At 48.6% G+C, this 18881-nt stretch overlaps 6 protein-coding genes across 6 annotated transcripts; 4 read left to right on the plus strand and 2 right to left on the minus strand.

Annotated features, from left to right (window-relative positions):
* Positions 1-1167: 1167 nt before the first annotated feature.
* PFICI_07879 (uncharacterized protein) lies at positions 1168-1632 on the plus strand (the record flags this gene model as incomplete). Its single annotated transcript, XM_007836460.1, has 1 exon — positions 1168-1632. One exon carries the CDS (start codon positions 1168-1170, stop codon positions 1630-1632), a length of 465 nt encoding a protein of 154 aa, XP_007834651.1.
* A 1873-nt stretch (positions 1633-3505) lies between these two features.
* Positions 3506-4229, plus strand: PFICI_07880 (uncharacterized protein; the record flags this gene model as incomplete). The annotated part of the gene is made up of 2 exons (XM_007836461.1): positions 3506-3751; positions 3855-4229. 2 exons carry the CDS (start codon positions 3506-3508, stop codon positions 4227-4229), a joined length of 621 nt encoding a protein of 206 aa, XP_007834652.1.
* Positions 4230-4983: 754 nt separating this feature from the next.
* PFICI_07881 (uncharacterized protein) lies at positions 4984-5944 on the minus strand (the record flags this gene model as incomplete). The annotated part of the gene is made up of 4 exons (XM_007836462.1): positions 4984-5065; positions 5128-5345; positions 5405-5812; positions 5885-5944. 4 exons carry the CDS (start codon positions 5942-5944, stop codon positions 4984-4986), a joined length of 768 nt encoding a protein of 255 aa, XP_007834653.1.
* A 1607-nt stretch (positions 5945-7551) lies between these two features.
* PFICI_07882 (uncharacterized protein) lies at positions 7552-10248 on the plus strand (the record flags this gene model as incomplete). Its single annotated transcript, XM_007836463.1, has 1 exon — positions 7552-10248. The coding sequence occupies one exon, from the start codon at positions 7552-7554 to the stop codon at positions 10246-10248; it is 2697 nt and encodes an 898-aa protein (XP_007834654.1).
* A 4223-nt stretch (positions 10249-14471) lies between these two features.
* On the plus strand, positions 14472-15468 carry PFICI_07883 (uncharacterized protein; the record flags this gene model as incomplete). The annotated part of the gene is made up of 2 exons (XM_007836464.1): positions 14472-14886; positions 14993-15468. 2 exons carry the CDS (start codon positions 14472-14474, stop codon positions 15466-15468), a joined length of 891 nt encoding a protein of 296 aa, XP_007834655.1.
* Positions 15469-15800: 332 nt separating this feature from the next.
* On the minus strand, positions 15801-17700 carry PFICI_07884 (uncharacterized protein; the record flags this gene model as incomplete). The annotated part of the gene is made up of 7 exons (XM_007836465.1): positions 15801-15992; positions 16066-16477; positions 16570-17118; positions 17186-17202; positions 17257-17277; positions 17332-17417; positions 17472-17700. 7 exons carry the CDS (start codon positions 17698-17700, stop codon positions 15801-15803), a joined length of 1506 nt encoding a protein of 501 aa, XP_007834656.1.
* Positions 17701-18881: the final 1181 nt, after the last annotated feature.

Below are 18881 nucleotides of genomic sequence, written 5' to 3' on the forward strand. Positions count from 1 at the left end.
ATTGACAGAGAGAATACGAAAAAGGGGATCTGCCAGCCCGTGCTTGCGTTTTTTTCTCTGGGTTTCGCCGTCCTAGGCTGCGACAATGGGATAAAATACGGATACTTGACGAAGCCTCATCAAAAGAGTTTTCCTCTTCCTTCCTTGGTTTGCATCATGTTCATACGATGGATGATGCGACGAACCAGACAGAAAGAAAAAAATTATGGTGAAATGATAGGGCACATGGATGAAGGTGGAGTCTCTTCTGTCTCTTGTCTGTTTCTCTCTCTTCTTTCTGTCCAATTCATTTGCCATGTATCGATGCCAGCAATGACATTCATTCATGGCTAGCTACTACCTGCAGGAAAGACGAACTCCAGCTAAAAATGGTCACGTTGTATAGATCGTGGCGCCCTTTCGAAAAGACTTTGGAGATGCTGAAAATGGAGGACCCATGTTTCCTTGCATGTGCAAGTGTCTATCTCCCTGTTTGCTAGCTACATGATACATCGGCATCTGCCCTGGCGGTTTGAGGACTCATTATCTTCAACCACGGAATAGATGTTCAGGGATAGACATGGGCGCGCGGGAGGCGACATGGGATTTTCAGTGCCACATCCAATCAATCTTAATCAATTCATGAAGGTCGACATTGCATCAATCCCCTGATTATCAAAGAAACAGAGAGATAGACAGAGGCAAGGAATTTTCTGGATTGTGTGGCCTTATTTGCCCCCCAGAACGCAAGTCGTTGAGATATCGATGCGCATATCATAAAAAATCAAATCTGGCCGTGCGCAAGGCTTTTTTTTTGATCGGTCGAATTCAATGGGCGGATCAGTTGCGCTCAATATTTTCCGCTTAACTTTGGTTCCCGGTGGGCTTGAGCGAGCCAGTGCTGGTGGTGGTCCTATGTAGTTTTCTTGCCTGCTAGAAAGACAATATTTCATGCAATCTCGGGAGCAGATAGGCTGCTTGGCATGTAGTAGTGGCAACGCTGTCCCTCTCCAAATGATTGACGCCAAACTTTGTTCAAAGGCAGCGCCGACCAAGTTGGAGTTGCAAGCTAGCACCTACTATTTCATACGTGCATGTCCCTATAAAGCAAGTATGTAATGATAATAATACACTATCGCCCCCCTCTGCATATGGGCCACCGACAATGTGGAAATGGTTGCCCTCACGATGGGACCCTCAGGCCAGGACCAGGAGGAGCCAGGAGCCAGGAGCCAGGAGCATTGCCCTGGAGGACCACTACGGTACACCCTAGCTGCTGCACCAGGTCTCGGGAACCATGAGATGGTTCGACCCGGCCAATCGATGAGAGCTGGAACCGCCCCGCGCAACACTAGTTACTCATCAAGTCTGGGCCCCAAGAGAACTCGTGGTCTCGAATGGAGAGCGACGCCCATGTCTCTCTCTGTGCATCTGCCCAATGATTGCATAATGCTACTTCTTGGCAACTATCCATCGACGAACTTCTGGCCACAATTCCTCCCAGAATCGTGGAATATTCAAACCAGAGCTGCTGCGACGATCAGAGAGATTGCGCACCCGCAGAGGAGAGGCAAGAGGGGACACCACTCGGCCGCTATTTGCATCTGGCACTCGGAACCCGGCTTCAAGGTTCTACCTTACATAGTACAATAGTAGTAGTCAAAGATGGCGCGGCCTCAAAGTATATGAGGAGGAGCCAGACAAGTTCGCCTTAGCGGTGTACTATGTACGCCAGCCACAACCACATACGCACCACATGTGCAACCAGCAGATCTGGAAGACGGACGGCTGCCAACGTGACGGATCTCGTCAGTCTACGACCTAGTAGCAGATGAGCTGAACAGACATGAGCGCAGCAAACGTCAATACACCCTTGCGACAGGCGAAATGCAGGCAGGGCGAGACACACAAGAGGCAGTGAGCACAGCCGATTCCGTCGGAAACAAGTCATTCTCCTCATTCGTTCACGGGTACCACTATCTCTGTGTCGGTGCCTCGAAAACAATTTGAGACGTCCACGGGTGTGTATTACTGAACGGCGCCACTGGTAAACGGTCCGCTCGCGGACGTACGACTGACCGGGTGATCACGATTTACACTACCAGGCGTCGATCATACTATCGCACGACCCGACGAATATGACGTTTAGTACGACACCGAATGAGCAAATGTGTTTTACAGAACTTGCAGCTTGATGAAATCGTCCGGTCCAAAAAGCGCACAGATGCAGATGCGGGTTGAGCTTCTTCTCTACACACCATTCTTTGTCACTGACTTGGAACATCTCTTTTGCTCCTGTTCGGCGACTTCCCTGATCCCTGTCTCTGCTGGACTCCCTTCTACCAACGGCTCGGGCCTAGGAATCTGAACTCATACCAGAATAGGCGATTGCCTCCGTGGCCGTCTGCCAGCTTTAAAAAGCTTCCTCGATTGTGGCTTGGGCGGGACATCCGAAGAAAACCTGAACACCAACCCGAATATCGCGATATGTTGAGTGGGTATGACACCTTTGGTAGTATCTGGATTCAACGTCCACGTCCTCTTCCCCTCATTGAGGCTTGTTTCGCTCGCATGCCTGCATCCACGTCTCGATAACGCAAAACTGCCCAAGCCGAGAGCCGTGACGAAGGAAGGGGGAAAGAAAAAAAAAAGACTGCAGTGACCCGCAGAAGCGAGCTTGTACTCCACGAACAAGCATTGACAAGCATTCGGTGGTATTCACTCAATCTGTCCATTACTTGCATCAAAGCCAACAATGTTACCCATTAGCGAGCCCTTTTGATTTTGGCCATGTTGAGCATAGTATACTTTCTGGTATGGTTCAGCTTCATGCTTCTCTCAGAGAAAAAGACTGCCAAGACACCTACTCCAGGGCCATGATGGTCTAGAATCCAGGTCACGCAGCTGTTAGTATACTCCAGCCCACACATGACATGGGTTTTGTAAGTAACTGTCTTTTCCAACGGTTCCCTCAACTCCTCATACCCCTGAATGTATTCACGTCCAGTCGTCTTGATATGGCATGCTAGAGTTGGATCCGACTGGGCTGGCTGATTCTATTTGCGGCTACGTCTCATAGCAAGATGGCGAGATATCTTTGGAAAGTTTGCATTCCTCCAAGTCGCTCACACAAGGCTTGTTCGATTTCAAAACCTTTCATGGCTTATTCGACAGCTTGCTGGAATTGATTCTTGTGCTCATGCTACAGAGCACTTCATCCCGCTGCCTGTAAGATCAAGTTGCACTGATCAATGACTAAAGTCAATATATGACCGTGACGGGATCTCCATCTGTAATTTTGCCATCATCAAGATTGTTACGAAGCAAACATGCGATCGAAGCGATGTGTCACCTCTCGTGATGTACAGAAACAAATGGCCGAAATTAATATACTTATGAAGGCCGCTATCTCAGAAGATATGCAGAATGGAACTCGTTTCGGTACCGGTGTATCGTGTTTACCTCCTGCTTGTAGGCTCTACAGAAACGACCCGATTTTGCCCACATCCAGATATCAAGTATAAGCATGAAGCCATCTAGGAGCCATGCTGCTGCCGTGTGCCTTTTTGGCCTTGTATACTTGAGTCTTGGTGCTCACGTACCTCTCTCCAAGCTCATGGAGGTTGTGGAAGACGTGGATGATGGTCCTCAAGCCAGCCTCCATAATGAACAACCGCAATACACGCTGTTCCTTGACGAGGACGAGCTTGGCATGGAGCAGGAGTACCATGGGATCCAGAAACGAGGATACTACACTTGCTACAATCGTCAGGTATCCGTCTTCTTCCTCTTTCATACTCCACCATGTTCTATAACCGATTCATGCCAGCCAGCCACCAAGCATACCATGATCTAACGCCTCCTTCTCAAAACAGACAAACTCCATCACGGTCCCCGACTGCCAGGCCATCATTGACCGCATCGAGACGGCCGACCAGCCCAGTTTCACCGTGCCGAGCGGCCTCTGCCTGACCTGGTGGCAGGGGACTTGCATGTCGCGGCTGTGCGCAAAGAGCGGCGCGCCGCTCCGGGGGCTCAACAAGACGTCGGGGTCCGTGGTCGGCGAGCTGCGCGACGTGATCCTCAACGACTGCGTCCGCACCGGGCTCGAGGGCATGGCGGGCGACTGCGCCAATATGGACGCCAATTGCGGTTCCTACCGCCTCACCCTGGAGCACCACGGCAGCGAGGTCCTGGGCGGGCCGCCGCCGAACCCGAATCAGCCGGCACCGGTCTCAATGTTGCTTTAGTGGCTATGTTATTGGTGTTGAATGAGTGTTTTCCGGGTTCGGTCCAAGGAGACGGGTTTTCTCACTCAAGGGGTAGTGGTTCATATATTGACCAATTACAACATGACTACTTGCTTGAGCTACACCAAAAGTTCCAGTGTCATAGTCAAACTCCGATCATTATACAAATATGTCATGATTAATCATAATTAAACACACATTTGATAAGTAACAGTGATCAATCACATAGTATTCACCATTATTCACCATTATTCACCATTATTCACCATTATTCACCATTATTCATGCATTTCACACGATCAATCATGCAAATTACATGATTAATCACGTATCATACATAATCAAACTTGTTTAAACGTTATTAAACCCGAGTTTAATATAAAAATCATCGGCAGCACTATTTATAGCAAGCAATAAACAAGTATTCAAGGCAGAACATATAGCGGCCATTAATGAGTCGGTAGACGTGTTAATGACAAATTGATAGGTTGAATGTCATTATAAAACCTTTCCAATGAATCTAGCGCTTTTAAAATGAAGCTGCTGTTTGAATACTATGGCTTGATAAAGGGCAGGATGTTTCTGGTCAAGCTAAAGTTTACCTTCCCTCCTGCTCATCAGGACATCAGAGTGCATATGACTTGAATGTTACCCAGAAACCCCAAATCCAAGAACCACATAATTTGATACTTATCATCGCTGGAACCACATCATCGGGAGCCAACTCTGCCGACTTACATCCAGGTTTACAGCTTTACCCAACCACATCCACGACCAAAGATGTGCCGTGTCGTGATGCATGCAGCTGATCATCGCGAACATGGCCGTGAATGATACTATAGCAGTGAAAATGAATTTCCTCGGGAGCCTGGAGTTTTCACTATCAAAACTCTGTGACTTGGGCGCATTCTTATACGATAGCACAATTGCTGCACATCCGTGTCTGAGCTCTGTCCACGTTGTTTGGTAAAACATCATGCCGAGCAGGGCGATGCTATACCCAAAGGCTTGCAGTGGAGCAATGGTGGTGCCCCAGATCAGCACCGAGGCAATGACGAGGAGTATATTCTTGAGAACACCGCACAAGTGCAGAACCAATGCCGATGTTTTTCCAATCTAGTTTTTTGGAATATTAATGCTCAAGACCGTTTAAAGTATTGTTCCAGAATTCTTACCAGCATAACGCTTGCAACGTTTAGAAAGAATGCAATGAGCGCATTCATAAACAACAACCCCAAGCCCACCTCGGAGACGGCAGACCAGCGAAACTCGTGCCGCTCAACGGTGAAGGCAACAAGAAGATTGGTAAGCGCACAAACCGGTGCGTAGTAGTACAGCGAGACCAAGGGGTCCATACTCTCACCAGTGCCGGAAATCAAATTTTTGACCATGACCACACGAAGCGACTCAAAGACGAGCCCGCCCAAGGAGTATAGAAAACCCAAGGTTGAAAAGTGGATTTCTCCGGCGCTCGCCAGGAGCACGCCAAAGACAATGACGAGAATCTTGTAGACTGTCTGTCGCGATGGGTTCTCCTGACCCCATAGCCAGGAGATTACCAGCGTGGTGAATGGAGCCGCGGCCTTGAAGAATGGGATTTGCCATTGTTAGTTTCTCTAGTCTTGGTGCAGTTTGATATCGCGCAGGAAACTCACCTTTAACATTTGAATAAAGGCCACATTCAAGTAGAGATAGACAAGGTTACTGCAAACCATGCTGGCGCTGTAGAGCAGGCCTATGGGAACGACTGCGCGCAGGTAGAAATATTTAGACATGCGTACTGAGTGCCGCCCGTCGAGCAAGTCGGTTGTCCTTGCTAGGACCTGCGTTGCCACGCTGGCGAATACCATGTGCCAAAAAGTCAAGATCACCGCTTGATAATTAAAGTTAATATCATGGTCCTGAAGAGTGATGGACCGAACAAGTGGTACATACGGAATCCTTAAAGTCCATGTTAGTCGACGCGCAAGAACGAGGGAATTTTTCAAACTTACGAAATCCGGCATCATCAATCAGCCACTTGTTAAACAAAATTGTGACATTAGAGAAGAACATCCAAGACCTAGGAAACAAAGGGCTGTCAATATGTGTATATCTGCTTGCGAAAGATAGTATGCTCACAGTACATAAAACCCAGGGTGCAGAGAAAGACCAGATCTTCCCTGCTTTTTGGAAGTTGAAGCTATTGGTAATAACGAATACATGATGTCTTTGCGGATTGGAAATAATCAAGCAGAAATGTTGCCAGAAAGAACTTTGATCAATATGTAATGACTCCGACTATTTGGCACATTATTAAGCCGACACAAGCGAGGAAGCTGAAATTGTATTTTGTTGCGGTTAAAGAGAAACGAGAGCCAACAACCTCGAAGACATGCCGAGAGCTGAATGATGCCAGATCTGCTTCAATGGTAGTTATTTGCACAGCCATAGCTGAGACTCTTCTGCCGAGACACGATGTGCAGATAGACTGACCTGAAAGACATTTCGCAACACGAGAAGTCCACCTAGCGCTGACCAGTGCCGGGAGATTGGAATGGGGACCAGTTGAGAAAGGAGAGGGAAAATATGTGATCATGGGTCTCCCTCACTTCAGGTTCCGCAGTTCGAGACATTCCAATAGCATGGACTCATGGATCTGTGCACACAAATCTCCTCCGTGCGTTCCGGCATGTGTGTGTGTCTCTCTCTTGTGGTTGTGATGCAGTGGCAACTATACAGAATCAAAGGCTATTTATGTATTTCATTAAAGATGCTTGTTCACATTCATGGTTAATATTGTACTTGGGTATTTCCATGATAAAGTGCATGAATATGCATGTACATTGCAAAAAGCCACTCTGCTCTATCTGGGCATGTTAATTGACTCCCTTAATGCCCATCATTTGTTTGAAGACATTCAAGGACGCTAATAAAGTGCCGACTCGAATACGAAATCATGAAAAGAGAGGCAACCACTACTCACTCATTATTCAGTTGCCGCCAGCTGCGGGGCTTAATGGGATCCCCGCGCGCGTTTAGAGCTCGACAACCCCTGAAACTTGAGTGGGCCCCTTGTTCTGGGGGAGTCCGTACCTACCCTACCAGTATGTCGTAGCACTATCCCGTAGCTCTGACAACTTGCGGCTCTGCGGCAACATAAGCTTAACCAGTCCAAATCAACAAATGGCGACGATTCACTCGAAGCTCCGCTAGATGCCAGACCTCTTGCGGAGTTGCAGGACAAGTACTTTGACGTGTTCTTATACCATCACCGTCTTGTGAGCCACCTTCACGATCGACCTATCCGTCCTCAGAGCCACCCATCTTAAGGTCGCCCATCATGTCGAACCGGGCGCCAAATCGCAGCATTCTCAGTGCGCTGCAGGCGACAACCATGCTGGACTCAAAGCCAGCATTGCCTGCCGAGATACTAGCCACGATCCTCGACTATCTGCCCGTGGCTGACCTGATGCGATTTGCGCAAACCTCGAGACGCATGCGTGAAATGGTATACGATGACACGAGATGGGTACCTAGACTAAAGAGCATGGGTCTCTGGAACGAAGCCGAGGCCAGGCAGAGGTTCGATGAAGCCATGAAGAGACGACGCATGACGGTCAATGGAGGAGCTCCTGGTCAAAGCCCAACAGCGGCACAACAAGTCGACACAACCATATTCGATGCCACAGAGGAGGAGGAACGGCGCAGGAAAGCAGCAGAGGACGCTGCCAAAGCACCACCAGCCAACATCGACGGCTTCGAGACAATGACTTTGAATGCAACTCAACCCAAATCACCATTCGAAGATCCCGACGCCCTTCTGGACATATTGAAGACTGTGAAAAGCATACGTGGACGTGCACGGCAGGAATATGGAAGAGTATACGGTGCTCTGGCCCCTTTTTATTACGACCTGGCACAGGCAAAGAGCCATACCGAACCCGTCGTCTTTCAGGCTTTTCGAGATCCCGAACGACAAGCCAAAATGTTGAACAACCTATTCACCTTTGCCAAAAGCGACTGGGCGCAGGGGTGGAACGAACGCGAAGAGAAGCTGGCTTCCATGACGAGCATGTTTGAAAGTGCCGTGCTGCGAGAGTTTGAACAAGGATATGAATTCTGGGACGTTGAGGGACGGATGAAGAGGTATGCCCATGTGCTGCACTTTCTCAACGGTGGCAGTGCCGCCATGGAGCTCTTTGTCTCGAAGCACCCGCTTTTGAACGACCGCGACGTATTGGCCAACTCGATGGACTGCATCAATCAGGCCTCATACGAGGACATTACTCTGGAGCCTTCGCGTCAATTCTTTGAGACACTGGCAAGCAAGTCCAATGAGCAATCAGCCATCATCAGCCAGATATTCCCAGTACCCTCTGTGACATTTTGGTACTTTATGGACAAGCTTCGCGAAGAAGTAATTATCGACTATGTCAACTCTCTGCTTGACGAGTTGCATAGAAAGAACAAGGCTTCATATCTCAAGGCTGTCTCTGGCTTGTTTGAGCAATGTCTGGCATTTTCTCGATCACTACGACCGCCTACAGGCACACCCGATGAGCTTGAAGAGCATGCAAAAGACCTGGCTCTGCACGTGTTTGAGCAGCATTTGGACTTGTATCTGCAGGACGAGCTTGATTACTTTACCCAGCATGCGGAGCGCGAGGTTGCAAACTGGAACCAGCGTTTGTCAGAGCAAGATTTGACAGCTGAATCGTTCTACATGAGCAACTTCAACAGACGCGCAGATAAAAATGACTTCTTGAGTTCCTTTAGGAAGGTCGTCATGATGCCCGTTACAGTACTGGGTGGCACGAGCAAGCCTGTCACGGCGCCTGCAGCCAATCGAGCCAGTCTTCAGCATAATGGTACGCTCACACCCTCAGGTTCGCGGCCCGGCACGCCCAGCCTCGGGAACCCCCTCGAACGAAAGAGTACTCCGCTGCCCCCTGAAGCACCAACAGATGAGCTCAAGGCAAAGGCTGCACTCATGGCAAACCGACTCGAGGGCATCAAGTCCTTATGCAGCATCGAGGTCGCGTTGGACCTTGTGCAAGCAGCAAAAATCAGTCTTGGCCGCGCAGCAATGTTTGTATCGCTAGGTGGACAAGCTGGTGGTGAAGCAAAAGAGCAGTGCGAAGCCATCTTTGTTGCTTTACTAAAGACCCTGGGCCAAACTCACGTTAAATATGGCTTTATCAAGGCCGTCGATCATCTATCACTGTACAATCCTCGAGAGGTCAGCGACCACAGCCAGACTGGTGTGGCCCCTCTCGTCACCTTTATCGAGCTTGTCAACGTGGGCGACTTGATCTCACAGATGATTGATGTCTTTTACGAACAACAACTCGCAGCACCAAAGATTGCAGACCGTAATGATTTCCTGGATCCAGCAGGCCTTGCTAAAAAGAAATTTGAACAAATGCTGGACGAAAGTGTCGCAGCAGGTCTGAACAAGGGAATTGATGTGTTAATGGACGAAGTTGAATATCTTTGTGCCACAACACAGTCACCAAGTGACTACAACCCGGCAGCCTCTTCGGATGAAAAGGGCGCTGCATCACACGATTTCGATATTGGGCCTACACAGACGGCACTACGAATCAAGGAACTTGTCTCGTCACATACCAACATGCTTGTCGGCAGTACCGAAAAGACCATGCTTGATGTTTTCAACGGCGAAGTCGGTCTTCGACTCTTTACAGCCATTTGCAAACATTTGAAGAGACTGCGTATCAGTACAGAAGGAGCAATCAAGCTGATTGCAGACATGAATCTGTATTTTGAGTATATCCGCACTTTGAAGAACCCGGATCTGCTCGCATATTTCAAGGCCTTGCGGGAACTTAGCCAGATTTATCTGATTGATGGCAAGCATGCGAAAGAAATGGCAACCGTCATTGCCGATGGTGACAAATTTGGTGGCATCTTTAGAGCCGAGGAGGTTTACGAGTATGCACAGCGGCGAGCCGACTGGTACCAAATCAAGCGTGATGTCGAGAGGGCAATGTACGGCCTGGAATGTAGCGTCATGTGATCAAAATAGAATATTTGCAATGCATATAGCCTTGGCCAGTTCAGCTCTCGTTTTCCCGTGGACTCAATCCTCTGCGCTGTGTAGACATCAACCCACCCGCCATGGATTGACTATGCTTCGAGGCTCCTACAAGAAACTCCCTACCTACATGTCACGCCGTTATAAGCATATCAGTGTTTACCTTGGGAGTTTCGTACATCCCAACTCATCAGGCAGCACACCTAGATCGCGTCTTTGCGTCCGACTTGCCTGTTTCCCTAAAAATGGCTACACATGGTATTCCATCAATGTTTCAGGCCCAACGGAGAAGAGAAGGTCTTTTTGGCAATTCCCAGTCCGGATGCCGCACCCGAGATGAAGAAAGAATGTTCCAGGGCGTTCGGGGGTTCAAAAGATCCCCGTTGCCACACACATCCCTTTTGGGTCGACCATAATGCCGGGTCAATGGCCAAGCTTTCTGGGGTTTGCGTGGGGGAATGAGTGCCCAGTTTGTAACTATGATATGATGGGGTGTGTGTGTGCTACGGGTACGTCACTAAATCGGGACAGGCTCCCTTTATGCTCTATATGATATAGGTTGGGCAAGGGTTTCAGGAGGGACTCTGGGACGGTGGGGGCTGGGCGAGTGAGTCACAACATTCTTTTTTCTGTACATGGTAAAAGGATAGAAATGTAAAAGTTTCGCGATTCAGATCTGGGCAAAAGTCAGCCAGTTGATGTATCAGGTGAAAGTTGGCGCAGTTGGGCAACCCACTTCTCGAGTTCTATTCGAGTTGGAGAGTTGGCGCAGTTGCCCAGCCAAGGGGAGTGTCTCCTTGATCGCTTACAGTATAAACATGAACGGCCCGAGAGGTGACAAAAAAAAAACAAGACCAATGCAAGCCATCATGTGCTTACTTCAGCACAGCTGACAGGACAATCTTTGCTTTTCGGCAAGGTTCCTGGATGTGCTATAGGCTCCTTTCTTTTTCTTTGTTTTAAAGTGGGATTACGTTGAAACTGGCAGCCTGGAATGGGACTGTAAACTGATGTCTTGGCGTCAGGCAGCCATTTGTTTTCTTTGCATCTACGACATCTTGACGCGCGGTAAAAACTACTACCGAGGCCACATTGAGCATTTCTTTTCTTTCCCATAGGGCTGAAGAGGTTGTGTTTGAAAAAACTTGCAGATTGTAGCTTGCAAAAAAGACCCCAGCATGTGGGAAAGGTTGTCTGTCCATCATGTGACACTATTCTATTCTTGCATCTCTGCACATGTCCACATATTCTTGACGTGATTGGACTTGAATCTTTGGCCTATAGTTCTCATCAGTCCGTATTGTTGTCCCCCTTGCAATATGAGATGAATCTGGTTAGTCGGAATCTGACAGCCTGTCGAGGGGATTCATCTAGGTGCTGCAAGGCTCACTTCTTCTTGGCCATCAAATACAGCCATCGTGGTCGCTTAGATATGGCTCCAGATCATACAGTCATTTGAAAAAAAAAAAACTTTTGGGACGAGTAGTCACCGCGTCCCAGAGACCTACTAAGACGGCGACGCCGACTCTTGTGTCAGTGCTCATTCGTCTGAGTCTCTCATCGAGTGTACTCTGGTGCTCATGATTGCAACGGCAGACACCATTCCAAGATCAAAGCTGACGTGCGTCTTTGAAATATTTCTCAGCCGCATCGATCAATTGTTGAATATGGTGTGGAAGTTGCACGCGTCCCAAACCCCCGAGGTGACGTTACAGCAAATAGTGAATAAATACTTGCCTGCTATGGTACTGGTCAATAATTACAATAGTCTGATGAAAACAATGACTGCATCGCCAAAAGATCTCGAGATGACGGTACTGATACTGACAAGGTGGCTGAGTTTGGGGGATTTCCCCCCCATATAATTTCCCAATTGCATTGGAAGACTTCGTCATGGCTTGTGCATATTCTTTTCTGGCAGTGTTATAGGTCAAGGTCGATGCGATCTCAGAATTGTAGCTTCTGCTACCGGAATCGCGGCGTGACAGGGCAAGTGGTACGTTACGCGGCATAACAGACGGGTGTGCAGTTGGTTTGAAGGTATCTTGACTCTTTTACCAGCCAGGTAGTTAGTCATACATGAAAGAGCATCTCAGGCCGATGACGATGAGAGTGTGCGCATGTCTGTACAACAGCACAATTGTTCTTTTCACCGAGGCTGTGCTAGCGACGCAAGAAAAAAGAAGAAGAAGAAGAAGAAGTGGTGTTTGAATGAAGAAACGTCAATGGGAGGAGGCGAGAGTAGCAACTCTTTTGCGGCTTACCACCGACCCGGGAAACGCTCGTGAGCGGGATGGCATCAGCCCAAAAAAAGACCTGAAATGGATTTGGAGAATTATAGTGGAGGAACGTCATCATTGGAAGCCCGGGAATTAAAGATGAAATGTCCATGGAACACAATTATATCGCTCATGATCGGATCTGGTTCCGAGCCCCATCACGAGAATCAAAACAAGTGAACACTCAATGGTCCGCGCCCCTTGCTTTCGGCAGAAGTAGGAGATCGTGAAAAAGCCAGTTTACCTTTTTTGCGTTTAGAATGTGATTCATAGGCGGGTCATGTGAGGTCGCGATGAGTCGTCCTCTAGCGAATTAGAGGCCCCAGGCACCAAAGAAGCATCCTCTAAAAAAAAGTTCCTGCGCTACCCAGGGCAGGCAAGCTAACCTTTTAGGTGCAAAGACATGAGGGAAAAGTGCTCACTTCAAACTGAGGCATTACATGAGCGTTGATTGCATCCCTTTCTTACCCCCTGATAATCGTGGCAGGGCTGAAGGGGAGGACCCGAATCATTGCCGTCGCTACGAATTTGGGAGTGGTCATCTGGCCCAGAAGATACTATAGTGAGTTAGCACTGCGTTTAATGTTTCCTGGGAGCTAACTGCTGCATCAGAGGGTCTATTAGCTCTTCATGAGATTCTACATCAATTATACCAAATATTTCATCAGAGTAAACCCGTTTCCAATTGCAATTTGCATGTCAATTGATGTTATAATGGATAATAACAAGAAGCATTGGGCTTTATAATCGCCAGATCATGACAATAAGAAAACGATACTATGCAATTCCAGTTCGTGTCTTTGGTCAATGATGTTAGTTATGTTATCGATGGGACTGACCCCCCTGGAGCCTGTCGATCATCTTAGACGAGCTTCCGGATCGTTCCCGTCCAGGGCGGGTGGATACCTAGAAACGGCCGCTGACCCTGTACCCAGTAGCCTGGAACATGAACCCAGCCGCATTCTTTTTTGGGGCCAGTCCAAAATATAGCAACGCATTTTACACAGTACACACATACACACACACACACACGTCTGACTTTCACCTTTTGACGCTTTCTTTGGCAGCTCGGATGCATCTATGGATATGTACAAGAAAACCGGAAGTAATTTTTCATTTCCAGACAACGACAGGGATCGTCAAAAGTTCCGCCAAGGCATCCCGAACATTTTCGTCGCAGAATGGTCCCTCGTGGACGGTTGGGGCCTGGTCCTCGCAGGATGGATGCCTTGGAACTTTACCCAAGATGGCTCAAGGCAGAAAAACAAGGGCCTAAATTACTAACCTACCTATGGGTTACATACCTACCTATCTCACTACCTACTACCTACTACCTACGTGTCTACACACTATCATAACCAAAATACCAATGTGTGTAAGTAGTCCGCGCGGCATGGCAGGCAGACTTGGAAGCCCCCGGAGATACCTCTCATTTCGTATTCCCTTGCCAATTCCTCTGCTTCAATATGAGTCTTATTTTGTCTCACGCTGCCGCTTCTTTGCTTGATCCCAAAAAGCATGGGGCCTGTAGTTTGTAGTAACCGTGTTACTTGCTCGACTATACGACCCATTTAGAAGAGCGCTACATCATAGTATGCACCGCAATCACCAACCCTCTTTCATTGGACACTTGACTATCAGAGTCATCATATATAAATAGTCTAGACACACTCGTCAGCCTATTCTCGAGCACTTGCCTCACATCTAGTCTTCTATGATTACTTACTGCACTGTACCATTTCCCCATATCAAACTCGACTTGATAGAGCTGCTTCTTTTGCCTATTGTACTTTATATTTGGCCTACCTCTCTGGGCACAAGAGTTTATCAGTGTTGATCTTTGCACCAAAACGTCTTGCAATTTTGTTGCACATCTGCCTGAGCTGCAAAACACTCTCAGTTTTGGCAGTCGTTTTATGAGAGTTCATGAGTCTGTCTCCAAGGAGCTTTTCCGAAGAGACATCATCACAGGAGACTGTCCGTATAGTCGAAGCACCAGAGGAGCCTCAGAGGCAAGAGGCTTTACCTACAACCTCTAAAGGAAAGGAAAAGGCAGTTGAGGGATCATCTCACCAGACACGGGCTGCCCCAAAACGGCCGCAAGCCACCCTCGAGTCGAACTCTGAGGAGGAAGGAGGAGCAAGGGAAAAGAGTCACAAGAACCCGACAGACGCCAAAATGACCTCGTCGTCAGCTTCGTCAAAGAGCAGGAGCTCGAGCTCTAAGCACCACTCGTCTTCGAAATCAAAACCCAAGCACACAAAATCAGACGACTGGTCCGATGTCACGGAGCCCGAGGAGCGGCGGCGCATCCAAAACCGCTTGGCCCAGCGGAAATTCCGTAAGATAAACCTTTCCAATATCTACTGCTTTCTTTTCTCGGAAATTTTCATCTATTCCCATTATCTATGTATATCGACTGACATGATCATCTTTCCCACAAACAGGCGAAAAAGCAAAAGAACAAAAAGAAAAGTCAGAGCGCGACTCCCGCAACCAGGAACTCGCCGGCAGCAGCTACGCGGTCCCATCCTCGGACGAGCTGGCCGAGGAAGGCGAGGAATGCGACGGCCTGCCCTGGGGCTCGTTCAGCATGCGACACGTGCTCTCGCGCGGCCACGGGCACAGCTCGGGCGGCTCCCACAACAGCCAAAGACGGAGCGGTGGCGATGAGGCGGCGGCGGCAGCAGCTGCTGCTGCCGCAGGGACAGGAGGCGGCGACGAAGGCGGCGATTACTACTACGACTACCCTCCCACTCAAGACGAGGTGGGAGATGATTTCTATAGACAGTACTCGAGCGGTGGCTACAGCAACGATGCGTATCCCACCGTGACAACGTCGAGTTACAGCTATCAGAGCTTTACCAGCTATGATGATGGTAGTGCTACAGGCGGCGGCGATTTGTTTTATGACGACTTGTAGGATTATTTTCTTGTTCACGGGATGGATTTGTGCATAATTTGGGATACCTTTTTTTTCCTTTCATGACCCCTTCCCCTGGTACCCTCCCCTCTGCATCTGATGAAGCGAAAGAGTACATCTCCCAACCTATATACCCCATGTATGACACCTACTGTTTGGATTCGGCTGGCCTATCTCCTTTTTCATGGATAGAAGTTTCAAAGCGTTCTAGAATTTCCAATCAAATTTGAGCCTTGAATTGATTTGAATTTTACATAAACTAATCATTGTGCTCAAGAGATTCATGTTCGGTGCTGGGGTCTCTCTCTCATTTCTGATATGCTCTGTGTTCCTCAAGCAGCAGATCTTTTTGCGATATACACGGGCCAATCGCGAGGCACTACCGATAAATATGCACGATATTTCCACTCTTGCTCCAGCTTCACCTGAGCAATATCGTAATCCCGGATTATGGTGGCCAGTATCTTGAATATCTCAATCCTAGCCAGGTGCTGTCCTACACAGACTCCTATACCACCCGAGAACTAGTGAATTCCAAAGAGTTTAGAGCTATTTCATCTCTCCCACAGTAAAAGAAGTAAAGGGGGGAGACGTTACCGGTAAGAAGTTCTTGTCGAGCGCACTGGTATCCTCAACCATCCACCGCTCGGGCCTGAAGTCACGGGCATCGGGGCCCCATACCTCGGTCGACAGGTTCATGCTAAAGGTATTCAGCGAGACGGTGGTCCCGGCCGGGAAGAAGCGCCCGCCAATGGTGACGCCCTGCCTGGGCACCACCCTCGGCGTGCCGATGGGGACGGGGGAAAAGATGCGCAGGGCCTCCTTGACGCACGCCTGCAGATAAGGGAGCCGCTGCGCGTCGGCGTACGAGACGACGCCGTCGTTGCATATGCCGTCCTGCGACCGGGCCTGGTCCATCTCGGCGCGGGCGCGCTGCCACGCGTCGGGGTGCCGGATCATGTGGTAAACGGCAGACTGTATGGCACATGAAACCGTGTCCGAGCCGGCACTATAGGTCGAATTTCTGTTAGTAGAGAGAGAGAGAGAGAGAGAGAGAGAGAGAGAAAGAGAAAACGACTGGTATCGTTTGTCTATACGCACCCGACGTTTGACATGACGGCAGACTGAAGATCGCGATAGGACAGCTTATCGGGGTTCTGCTCGTGGGCCTTGAGCCAGTGGGCCACAAAGTCAAAGCGGGCGTCCTGGTTGCTCCTGCGCGCCTCGAGCGCCGCATTGGACGTCTTGGCCAGATAGTTTGTCGGCATGATTTCGAGCCAGGTGACGAGGGGGTTGCCCACGAGCAGGTTGTGCAGCCACTGGGCAAACCCGGCAATGGTAATATAGCTCTGGAACTTGAGCGTCTGGGCGATGCAGTCGTCAATGTCGACGCCCTTTTCGAGAAAGCCAAACGGCTTGGAGAATACGGCTTCTCCGACAACGTCAAAGGCGGTAAAGGTGAAGAATTTAGCAAGGTCCATCGGCTCATGGTCCTCTGAGAACTTGTCTAGCCATTGCATTAGGCGCTCAATGAGGGCGTTGATTTGCTCTTCATTCTTGATGACATTGCTCATGGCGTAAGCCGATGCGAGTTGCTTGGAAAGCTCAATCTTGGCTTTGGGCTCCAACACTGAAAAGGCTGTTCGGAATCTAGGACATAGTCAATCAGAGATCATACTTGGACAGATGGTAGTGAAGTAGCAGGATGGCAGCTTACCTCCAGTCCGGAAATCTCTATAATAGGGATTGTGTTAACAAGACATGTCAATGTTGGGTTGCTCTACTCACCATCATTTTATACCAGTGACCCTGAGAACACTGTCAGCCAACTTGTTTGAAATTTATATGCATGACTAGAAGCACCTTGAGTTGAGGGGTGAGTATCATTTTCTTGATCACCTCGGGGTGTGTTGTGCTGACTTCGTTTGGCGCGATGCGAACAAAGTGGCCTGTAGCGAAGATACATAAGCTCGTATCTCAAATACAGGGACATTTGTACTGACCATGCTTCTCGTGAAGTTCCAAGATCGTCAAGTTCTGACGACCTGTCCATATCTGATACATGTGCCATAACCGTGTGAGAGATGCCCATTTGGGACCCGGAATATCGGATATTGGGGTTAAGAAAAGGCGCCATGTCAAGATTGATAAGAGACCTGATAACACGCAGACAGCAATGGATGATGGGTTCATCAGTTCAAAAGCCTTGGTGGGCTCGATCAACTCAAACATTGCGACTCGCCGGGCATGGAAAGCCTTCGTTTAATCTGTACGAGCTGACAAGATACGAGGGCGAAAGCGTTCCGGTAATGAAAGGAACTTTGTCGGGACTTGATATCTATCGCAATATCTGGTCGTCATCCCTCTTTGAATATGCACGGCATATGCATCATGGAGCGGGGTGCATCGCAGTGACCTATAGGGACGACTGTTCCCAATCCATTCAGTGTGCCGAGGGAGGTTATGCAACTTTCAAGGGTCTACGACTGCAAGCCAACGAATTCGGTAGTTTATCGACTCAATAGTGAAAAAACCATATCAGAGCCTGGGATTCCCAAGGGGATAGGGCTGGTCGCCGCGCCGGACCGGGGTTTCGACGAGCTGAGCTACGAGATACGAGTCTCTATGGGTATGATTGGTCTAGGAAAGGCTGTATCAAGCTATCACATGGCCATGCCAACCACCTTCGACTGTTATTATTCTTCAATTATATTACCAGTAGACCTGGGAGATCAACATCCTTCTCAGCGTCGCCATTGCCCGTCTGAATTGTCCCAATAAAGAAGAAACAGTTAAGATGACTCAATGTCTTGTCAAGTATAAGAGGCTGTATAGGTTTCAGCTATAAGTTTTTCTACCCGTGTTCCTAATTAAAGATTTTTATAATCCCTGCACTTTTGATATATAAAAACAAAAAACTATAATTACCTTATATGCATTTCCCTTCAGTATGATGTTCTTGTGCACCTTTCATGTAGAGGCTCTTACATTGAAACCCGTTAGTGGTGTGTCCCGTGTTTCCTACACATCAGGATTGACACTAATAGTCTGTAAGAAAATGCCGTGGGCTGCGTATAGTAGCTCCAGCAGTTGGAGAAAATGAAGACCAAAGAGATGAACAGAACCCAGACTTGACAAGTGGCGAATCCAGAAACTCTCAACGGGGACTGACCTCAACAAGCTTCAAATGAGCAAAGCTGAACTGCTTAGTTCCTTGAGAGCACGTCTCTCCTCTAATGACTGATGTGATACTTTCAAGTACAATAATAGCATGTATCGTTCATATGTAAGCTGCAAAAGAAAGATGGCGAGTACAGGATACCCACAGGGCTCCGAATAGTGTGGGAGTATAGCGATGCAATACCCATGTGGAGCCCTCCCAAACGTCTTGGCATCGATACGCGCTTGACTTT

The sequence above is a fragment of the Pestalotiopsis fici genome (assembly GCF_000516985.1).
Source record: "Pestalotiopsis fici W106-1 unplaced genomic scaffold PFICI_Scf_5, whole genome shotgun sequence".
Lineage (NCBI taxonomy): Eukaryota > Fungi > Ascomycota > Sordariomycetes > Amphisphaeriales > Sporocadaceae > Pestalotiopsis > Pestalotiopsis fici.